General features: G+C 39.8%; 1 protein-coding gene across 1 annotated transcript; it reads left to right on the plus strand.

Annotated features, from left to right (window-relative positions):
- The first annotated feature begins 697 nt into the window (after positions 1–697).
- pak6 (p21 (RAC1) activated kinase 6) lies at positions 698–9,567 on the plus strand. Its single transcript, XM_030782604.1, has 8 exons — positions 698–901; positions 2,453–3,121; positions 3,733–4,266; positions 4,604–4,737; positions 8,133–8,259; positions 8,637–8,762; positions 8,990–9,124; positions 9,400–9,567. Exons 1-8 carry the CDS (start codon positions 698–700, stop codon positions 9,565–9,567), a joined length of 2,097 nt encoding a protein of 698 aa, XP_030638464.1.
- Positions 9,568–11,073: the final 1,506 nt, after the last annotated feature.

Below are 11,073 nucleotides of genomic sequence, written 5' to 3' on the forward strand. Positions count from 1 at the left end.
TCCAGAAAATGAAGTCTTCACCCTTAGGCACGCATCCTCTGCAGGCATTCAGTGCACTCTGCTTCTCTGTTAAAGGGCAAGGGAGATGAATAAGCTTTCTATGAGCAAATATCCTTCATTTCTCATGCAAACACATACCCATTTACTGCTAGCTTTGAGCAGTTTTCCTAAACACTAATGTCACTGATGGACAGAGCCAGTGTCAGATGTATGCAGAACTGCGTTTAAGAAATTAAAAATGCTCCCTCCAAACTTAGAGGGTTCAGAGGGTTGACAGTTTTATGCTTGTACAAAATTTGCTATTTCGATAGAGATTCTGATGCATTGATGACATTCCTCTCTCTGCGAGTCATGTAAAGGGACGGTTTTAATGGTACTTGAATAGCTTGATGTTAAATGTTATGAGGATGATTAATTATTGTAACATTCTGTGGGGTTGAGAGTGAATCTTTTAAAAATGTTTCGAAGAGGTGAAATGGAAGGAATCTCTTTTTTTATTGCCTACTGAACGTGTAGCTACTAGCTCCGCCATGTCTTTCCCCTCTCACTACACTATGGGGAACAAGAGCAACAAGTTCACACCCCCAGAGGTAGTGGGTTAAAATATGATCAGTATCATCATTGTTCACATGTTGTGGTCCATGTTTTCACCAGTAGCCATTTATCTTCTAATAGGTTGCCAATTTAGGACAACAACATGTTTCGCAAGAAGAAGAAGAAGAGACCAGAAATTTCAGCACCAAAGAACTTTGAGCATCGGGTGCACACTTCCTTTGATGCAAAGCGTGGATGTTTTGTTGGCCTCCCAACCCAATGGCAGAGTATCATTGATAACCTGCGCAGACCCAAACCAATGGTGGACCCCTCCCGGATAACACCAGTGGAGCTGAAACCAAAGAAGGTACAAATGTATCTCCCCTGATCACAAATATGCAGGTGCAAAAAACTAATTGCGAAAACAAGACATTTAGCGGCTTATGTTCTGCTTAACCATAAATATAGCTTATTTGTTTGCAACAAATAAATAAACCATATAGTGAGAAAGATAAGAATGACAAATGAGGGAAAGGTGGGAAGCCGAAGAGATCAGTACAATAAAAAAAATGTCCTTGTTAAGGAATGCAGTGCCTTCTGGGGTACCTTATTTCAAATGCCAACAAACCCCACTTCATATTCCCAAAATGTGCTCACCCTCAACTCATCACCTTACCTAAGACTGACAGTTTCATCAGCAGAAACAAACACCACACACAACGTGACCCTGTCCCTGCACAGAAACTGTTAGTTTTCCCTGATCGTCACTGAGCAATCTAATGCTCATGTAAAACAAGAGCTGAGAAATAAAGCATTAACACGAGTGAACATCAGCATTTGTTCACCTCGTTAATTTGGCTCAGGTAAAGTCACTTAAGTGAGCTTATACTTTCTTCTCTGTCTTATTACCCTCCTATCTATCATATGGCTTAGCTAATAACCCCACTATGTACACTGACTGCTCATCGTGAATCCTTGAAAGGCAAGATGATTTATTACCCCACACTTGAAATTAATAATGATCTGCACGGCTGAGCCACTAATGTCAGCCTCAGGGATAAAAGAGTGTAGCCATTGTAAAGGGAAGGGAGATGAGCAACGGAGTCCTAACACCTGAGGACTTTCTCTGACCATAAATGCAGTTATACCTTTTAATGTATGTGTGTGTGTAACAAGGTGGGGGTGGGACAAAGCATATAATCAGTGAAGATATAGCATTCACACTGTAAAACATTCCACAAGGAGAACTAAAGGTGCTTACAGTGGTGAGAGGATATGTTCAAAACACAGATTTAATAACTACAGTCCTGTCCCTAATTACTAGGTGGTGATTAGGGTATTTTTTCTAATGAGAACATAATTCTTCTTCAAGTCCAGTTTAAATCTTTAACATGCACAGTGCAAAGGGAACGGCAAAAAAAGCAAAAAATCTCTATCAGAAACAAAACTAACTTGTGCAAAATGTGAAATGAATATTTCTTTGCTGTTATGAACCATTTCACATAAATTACACGTCTTGTCTTTGCTGAATGATATGATGTTACATTCTCCTGCAAACGTGGCACATTGATACCTTATCAGAGTGACCCCGCTGAATCTTAAGATTATGCCATGGACAATTAATACTGATAACAAAATACAGATGTTTTCTAACATTATGTCATGTTAGTAAGTATCAAAATGTGATATGGAAATGGAATATTTTATGTGCTCTGGTATCAGAAGTATCAAGACCTGAATTGAATCTAGTCTGTATTTACAGAGGGATCATGCTCTCCAGATATCCTAAAATAGCCTCTCTTCAAGAAAAAGTGTGATTTTGAGTTCATGTTCACCCTGGTGAATACTTACAGTGTGCCTTCAGAAACACACAATTTCTGTACTGAACATTAATCACGCTGTCCCTTCTGTCCCTCAGACTATTGTGCGTGGGAGTTTCATTGGCCATGGAGACTACATCTCAGCCATGCTGTCTGACATAAACCGTCTCTCTGTGACCAGCTCAAACTCCCTGCGGAAGAGCAGTCCATCAGCACGAAAGAGAGCCCAGTCTTTGGGTCGTCTTGGGGAGGTGAGAGAGGGTGACACTTACCAGTATGAGGATCTAAATGAGGTTGACCCCAGTGAGGGTCAGTCATATTGGAAGGATAGGGCAAGAAACATACACAGTGAAACTGGAACACCTCACATGGGCATGAAGAAGAGCATCACACTGCAGCCTAATGGTGTTCTGCCCAGGGCTAAGTCCACCTATGAAGTCAGTGTGAGTTCCCTGGAGGGTCCCACACCTCCAGCACCACCTGCCCTTCCGGCTCCCCCTCCTCCTCCTATTCCAGTGCCCCCAAGGGGGGGATATGGGGTTGGAGAGATTGGCAGCCCGACAGAGAGACTTGTAGTGAGGAAGGAGATACCCAGGATAATTCCACACAATCAGAAACCTATCTCCTGCTTCTATAGTCCTGCTCTGCTACCCCATCATCCTCATGGAGAGCATGTGGGACACAATCTTGACTTGCGGACTACCAACCAACTCCTTGTCCATCCTGAAAACAGTCCTGGAAGACCCTACTCCTCTTATGATCTAAAGGTAAACAATTGTCTGTTACCACAGTTTATTTCATTTACTCCCACACTCCTTGCTTTACATGTGGCTGCACAGTGTATTCAGTCTGAGGAAAAAAGGGCCACATCATTTCAGTTCACATCTTTTAATGTTATCCTGGACAGCTCTGCATTTTCTGACAGTACTACCTTTATATATATCTCCTATTTCTTGTACATTCTGAGGCTCTTCATTACATATATTAGAGCAGGAATATTGCTAGCTGTGGTTAAAAAAATACTGGTCCAATGACTTCTCAAACTTGACCCATAAGAATGTGAATTAAGACAGTAATATGCATCTCGTTCAAATCCATAAGCAAATCAAAAGCATTTTTCAAGCATTTTTTGTGCTACTCTGTTGCAGCTGAACTATCACATACACACAAATCCAATAATATACACCTTTGCCATTGCTATGAACACAGTGTAGCTATTTTTGGCAGCTGCAGAGCTCTCAGGGGTATAAGAACTGAGCACAGGAAATTAGCTGAAAACACAAATCAAGATGGAGCGATTTGATTTGCTTTGATTTGCATTTAGTTATAAAGCATAGAGCTGACCTTCACAACACTGTTGTCTTCTTCAAACTCTCAGTCAGATGCAGTTTTGCGGCACCAGTCTGGTTTCTTACACACTGGTACCAGTCCACTTGTAAATAGCTCCAGACCTCACCGAGCAGTCCGTTCCTCATCCAGCTACACAATAGGACTCTCTCCGAACATCAGCCTGCGACCTAATGGACCTGACCCCTATTTACAACATTCTGGATGCCCAAACCCTGGCCTTTTCCCCACCCAAGACAGTCCCTCCCAACCTCGCCCATCCCCAACTGGTTCCTTGGCAACCAGCCCTCCAGGAACATGTTCCCCAGCATTCCGACCTCCCCAGCACCCCTCTCCCCGGCCACCCCCTGATCCCCCCAAGGTAACCCATGAGCAATTTAAGGCTGCTCTGCAGATGGTAGTGGATAAGGGAGATCCACGTTCATATCTGGAGAACTTTGTGAGGATCGGTGAGGGTTCGACTGGTGTTGTGTGTATTGCACGGGAAAAACATAGTGGCCGACAGGTGGCTGTGAAGATGATGGACCTACGCAGGCAACAGAGAAGAGAGCTGCTTTTCAACGAGGTAGTGCTCTCAAGCAATACATACATGAAATAAGACAATAAGCATATGGTGTAGGAAATTATGAACCAATTTGTAGGTGCAGATTATGTGAATGATTTACACTGTAACTTATTCTTATTCAGTGATGTGTAATCATACAAAAATTAGACAGTATTGTCTAGTCTTGTAGATAAATGCATATGTATTTTCCTTCACTGTAAAAACCCTAAAAATTTACTCAGAAATATTTATCACCATTCTCGCACTGTAGCTGCATACTATTTTCAAACATATAAACATAATATCATAACATTATATATAACATGAGAAATATTTTATCTTGTGCAATTACCTCTAGGTTGTAATTATGAGAGACTACCAGCACAGGAATGTGGTAGAGATGTATAAGAGTGCTCTGGTGGAGGAGGAGCTTTGGGTCATTATGGAATATCTTCAGGGTGGAGCTCTCACCAACATTGTGTCTGAAACCAGGTATGTTACAGTGTGGTACTACAGGCAGACAAGGACAGCTTACAAATTATTGGACATCCAACCTTATTTTAACATTTTAACCCTCAGAGTAGCAAGTACATAATATTATACATTGTTTATTTGTACTAATGGAAGTAGCATCTATACTTAACTATTTGTCAATGTTTGAAATTTTACAATCACAAGAATGGAGGTCAGTGGTAAAATACTGTAGTAAAATACTGTAGTAAACTGTAGAAACACAAAATAGTTAATCTTATGCTGTCTCAGCAAGCAGCAGATTGTTCCGTTACAGACACTGATGCTGTGAGCCTTCAGAACCCATAAAATCGCAATACTGATTTCTGTAACCCTGTCACGTAGCAAAATTGCAAAGACAGCAAGAACAGTTAGAATTGTATTTAAACCAATTACTGACACACAGAATGCTATACAGGTAATTCTAAGTTCACTTGTATCAAAGTAGCACAAATTACCTGATGATGTTTTTAATACAGATAAAAAAGAAAGTGTTCTTTTTCTAGGTCACAGTACTCACTCATTTTTCATTTTACCATCAGCTCTTGTAGAGAACAGAGTTTTACATAACTCCTCACTGAGATAACCCACCTCTCAAGACAGGTTTGTTGCCTTAAAAATGGCTGTCCTCTGGTGTAGAATCTGGATTTAACCACCAGGACACAGGGTGCTTTGGAATCCTTATGCATAAAAATGTTGAGCAAAGGCATGACAGGACTCCTAAAAGAGGTTTTGTCTGACTAAGCCATTCGTATTCATCTGACAGCCCAGAATCTCTCCATCTGTTGTATATCTATGTGCACCCTCTATGTAATACCTAAGGGGTCGGCATGACTTAAGTACATGACTGAATTTGCAGATATTTAAATGACACATGGAAATCGAGTTAGTCGGAAAAAGACATTTCTTTCACCTCAACATATGCATCTTTGTGTAAATTCTACTAGGGACACACACTGACCTAATTTTGGCCCAGGAATTTTATATCCACAGGACAATGTAGAGTTGTAGAAAACACACATGTAATAACTTAAATTCCGTACACCAGTGGCCATCTCAAGATATTTAGTCATTCTGGGTTCTGACTCAAGACAAGATTAGATAGTCAGATTAACCAGATTGCGAGAGGAAAACAGTAAAGCTTTGTAGGGTTTTGCTACATCTGTCTACTGTATCGCAATTGACTGGCAGATGAGACTGGTTAAGTGACCTGTCATTTTTTATGATAACTACTGCAAGTTTTATTCATAGGTACTACAATCATAAACACAGCTGCAGGAAGTTAAGATGGCAATGCGGGACCAGTAAGCTAATGTTACGTGTTGAAGTGGAAGTAGAAGTATCACAAGATAGATCACTAGGTACTAGTAGGTACTCTCAAGCAGAAACAGCCAAATGACTGGCTAACTACTTAATCATGATTTGTGAGTTTCAAGATTTCAAAGTCAACTGAAGCAAGGTGATACTGACCCTAATGGCCAAAAGTGATCAGTTACGCTTTTGAAAGAATAGTTTGGTTAACAGCACAGAAAGTGAGCGGTGTGCTAAACATCTTTACTCTTCTTTTTACTCTGATTTAATTCTGCTTAAGATTCAAACAAAAATCATTGCTGCCATCAATCTTTAAAGTATTGACTGACTAGACAGATGCTGAAAGAGATTTGTTTGCAAATGAAATGGATTTTTCCCTGAGTGTTGGCAGACAGCTGTCAGACATAGCTAATGCAGTTGGCTTTGGCGGACATTTTGTGATATGAGGCAATTCAAATAGCATGAAGCAACTTGAACTTTTTATTAATGTTCATCTGAGGTCTGAAATCAAACTACGGTAAAACATAAGCTTTCTCTTAGGTCACGCGGCTTTGAAAATGAATGAATGAATGAATTTTTTGTCCAAGCTCATGTGGAACTCATGTTCTCATGGCATTATTTGAAATAATGGTTACCACTGCAAGTTCACATTTACAGCTAAACTGAACTGTCATGACAATTGTTTACAGTTTGTATGTGAAGCAGGTAAATTAGCTATGTGGTGCTTCTGCATTATATTGTTAAATTCAGTAGGTATTCTCATAACCTTTTTGTGTTAACTGGGGAGGACACAAACTTCAGCATGTGTAATGAAATCCAGTTGGTTTGTTTAAACTCTTTTTTTTTTTTTTGTAACTGCCCTGTCACATCCCCTGTACTCTCATTTCTTGACCCCACCTTGGCAGGTCTACGGCAGGTCATATATGCTGCCCTTAGTCACAACGCGAAGGCTCAGGTTCCTTTTCACAGATGTTTAATGCTTAGACGAACACCAACACCAACAACACCATCAACATCACTATCAATATCGTAGAACTAAATAAAAAAGGGACGGACATGAAAGACAAAACCATTACACTCACTTATATAAAACACACATGACAATAAACTCATAATTAGACAGAAAATAAATCTACATACCACTTTTGCCAGCTTGTGGACTAAGAGAGGAATTTGTATCTGGAAATTTTCAGCCGGATGGCTTACAATAACGAAGCAAACACTTTAAACTTTGCGAGGAGAAAATTGTACGAACCTTTCACGCTGATGACACGCAGGAAGTGACATGTAGAAAGTGCACAATGGGAACAAAACATAACCAAAAAAACTCTTAAAGAAAAATAAAATCTCACTCAAATAAATGACATTTAACATAGAAATCATGTTAAGTATTGCGCAAAACTTGAGAAATCAAAACAGATCAATTAAATTAATCCAAGGTTAATGAAACAAATAAACAACTAAGTACACAAGTGCACACCCCAAAGATTATGTGACGGCAAATACATTATATGTTTCAAGTTTTACTGCTTACCTCACCCTCTGACGCTTTATTTACTACTAAAACAGTTATTGTAGTAACCCACCATTAACTATCTGTCTCTGCAAGGTCCTTACTTCTTAAGGCTCCTCACCAGAGTTTTTCTCAGTGAATTATTTTCAGGAACTGGTGAGCGATTTACAGCATCTGTTCAAGGACTACTGGAACCACACTGTCTAGCTTCTGGGCCACTGGTCTTCCCAGGCCTACCACACTTACTTCCCTCCCCGTTCAAAAAGTCTCGATTTCTCTTGCCCTGCTCCCCTGCAGTTTTGGGGGTCATGACATCAAGCCCTTGTGAGATGCCGGCTCAGAACTCAGGCCTCTTGCTCGTCCCCAGATCAAGCAACGTTCATTATCCTTCATTCTGTGAATAGAACTTAATCCTCACTCTGTAGACTCAGCCTTGTTTGAATATTTTTTGTATATTGCTCGCAAGTGTTGTATGTCATTATCATCATCATCATCATCATCATCATCATCATCATTATCATTGTAATCACTGGATTTACTATTGGTTTTCCAGGTTGACTGAGGAACAGATAGCCACAGTGTGTGAGGCAGTGCTTCAGGCGTTGGCATACCTTCATTCACAAGGTGTCATCCACAGAGACATCAAGAGTGACTCCATACTCCTCTCTCTGGATGGAAGGGTGAGTTTACACTCCTCTCTCCATTTAGTCATCTGTTACCTACCTCCCTTGTGTAAGATTCTCTTTTTTTCTTGGTCTGTGTTACGTTCACTCTCAGAGTTTTCTAGTGTTTATATTATCATAGATAATTACAAAAACATGACCGAATACAATTTTCCCTCTTGAGGAAAGTGATTTTTTTTTTTTGTGGTTTGTTTTGGTTAATTGCAGTCTGAGACACTTATTATAGTTAATATTTTACTGATATGTAAGATAATGCACATTTCCTCTGAAAGCTTCTGGATACTTCTGGATGAAACATTTTAATTATGTGGTCTGTTGTGTGGTGTCATGCTGCTTTACTGCATGTTACGGTTTGCTGTTTCTCTTCCATATAGGTCAAGCTGTCAGATTTTGGCTTTTGTGCCCAGATTAGCAAAGACATCCCTAAGAGGAAGTCCTTAGTAGGAACACCATACTGGATGGCACCTGAAGTTATCTCAAAATCTGCTTATGGCACTGAGGTAAGAAACACTGTAATTATCATATAAAGAACATATAATTTACTTTGTGTATACTGTCTACATTTATGTATCATTTTTGATGATGGGTTTTCACCCAGTGATAGACTTTTTATAGTTTCCAGTTAAAGCAACATCTGTTTTTATCGATGACTGTAGATGACTGAAGATTGTTTTTAACTATATATTTTGTGAACTATAGCCATTGTTCAAAGTGTTGCATTATACAGGTGGATGTGTGGTCTCTGGGGATCATGGTAGTGGAGATGGTAGATGGTGAACCTCCATATTTCAGTGAAACTCCTGTGGCAGCCATGAAGAGACTGAGAGATGAGCCAGCACCCACAGTCAGAAATGTTCACCAAGTGAGAACAAAAGAAAATACACGTAACACTCAGAGACATGTAAACCTATGCTTGCACGTGCGCGTGCACACACACACACACACACACACACACACACACACACACACACAACGTGAAAGACCTACACAAATGCACAGGTTAATCACTCAGAAAAAATACATACACACATAATTAAACACATACACAGCAGTGTCCAGTGTTCATTGGCTGTCAAGCTGTGACCTTGGAGAATCAATGGATTTCTATGCTTTCTTTTGTTGCTTTGTTTTATGCAGATCTCTCCAGTGCTCAAGGACTTCTTGGACCGCATGTTAACAAGAGACCCAATGGAGCGGGCCAGTGCCACTGATCTACTGGAACATCCTTTCTTGTTGCAGAGCAGCTCTCCACAGTGTTTAGTGCCCCTAGTGGAGCTCTATCGCAAGCGCATGTCCCGCTGCTGAGTTCCTTCATCCTTCCTTGAAAAAACACCACATTGCTGGCCGGCTAGCTTAGACAGGGACTTTTGTCCGGTCACATGGCTCTGAATGTGCAGTGGTAGTTAAAGCAGTTGATCAATTATGTTGCGTGTTGGAATTCTCAGACTGCATGGATCTGGAAGCGCTTTATGTGTGCAAAAACTACTGTATTTTCCAAACAGAATTGTGCCATTCTGAACCTGAGATTTAAAATTAATAGAGCTCACGGTTTTTAAATCTTTTTAAAGACTTCGCACTGGTGCTGAAGTCAGTGATGCTAGTTGTGACTGAACACTGAACCTAAACATGTTTGACTGTTGAATGGGAGTACCAGGCTGGGTTACTGGTTTATTTTTAAAGCAACTACTTTTAGTTGTCATTATTAAAGATGATAAACTTGTAATGACAAAAAAGACAGATTTAGTATGGTCAGAGCTGAGGAACAGCACTTGGTCTGTGCACAGCTTGCATGGCTAAGAAATGGTACAGCTTGTCTGAATCTTGATGAACAGGATGATGTTCATGTATTTTATGGGCAAATGTTGTTAATAAGGCTGTGTACTGAAGTTAATTTCTAATTCTGCTTTATTTTGCTTGGTTTCTTACAAACTGATCCACCTGCTTTCCAAATAGTGTTGTGCATTGTTTGTAAAATGTTACAATGTAAATATTGCATCTCAGCTGGAAAGGGTTTATTTTAAAGTGATGTGTTAAGGAATGCTGGGAGACAGATATTGTAAATAAACAAATGCAGTTTTGCAGAATCATTGGTTGAATTATGATATTAGATGAGATACTTTTTTTTTTCATTTACAAAATGTGTGTTTACTCTTGGGATGCCCTGATCATGTTGATACCTGAGCATTCCTCCTGTTGTTATGTGACTGACTTTCCAGACTATTCTCTTAAGGGACTTGCTTATGGCCACTGAAAAGGACTAAGACTGTTAGCACTAATTTGAAGCGATAAAGCACACAGTCATGAGATGCTACTGGAACGCCACCAGCTGTGCATACATTTGTATGTCATTTTTGGGTCCCTTCAAGATATAATCATGTTTCATGTTGGTTGTATTTGTAAGATTGTTCATGAAGAGGGAAATACACAAAATTTTAATTTTGTAAAATGAATAAATAATGCATATTGAATAATCATTCTATTTAAAAAGTGTGCTCTTACCCCCCAACTCTCTCTCTCTCTCTCTCTCTCTCTCTCTCTCTGTACCTTCAAACACACCCAAGCCAGTTTTATAGACATTTATTCACCTGTAAAATAATACAAAAACAGCACTCCGTAGCTTACTTTGGATACATACGTGACAAAAAACACTTGGTCACAGAAGCACTGCAGTTTAGACATCGGATGTTCCGCACTTACCCATGATGTGAAAGCCTTTGGCTGTGATTATCTGTCAGCATCGTCTCATTAGACTTATTCGCACAATATAAAAAAGTAAGTAGCAGCTAGTACAAGTGGTTTACATCAGTTGAA

The sequence above is a fragment of the Chanos chanos genome, chromosome 1 (genome assembly GCF_902362185.1).
Source record: "Chanos chanos chromosome 1, fChaCha1.1, whole genome shotgun sequence".
NCBI lineage: Eukaryota > Metazoa > Chordata > Actinopteri > Gonorynchiformes > Chanidae > Chanos > Chanos chanos.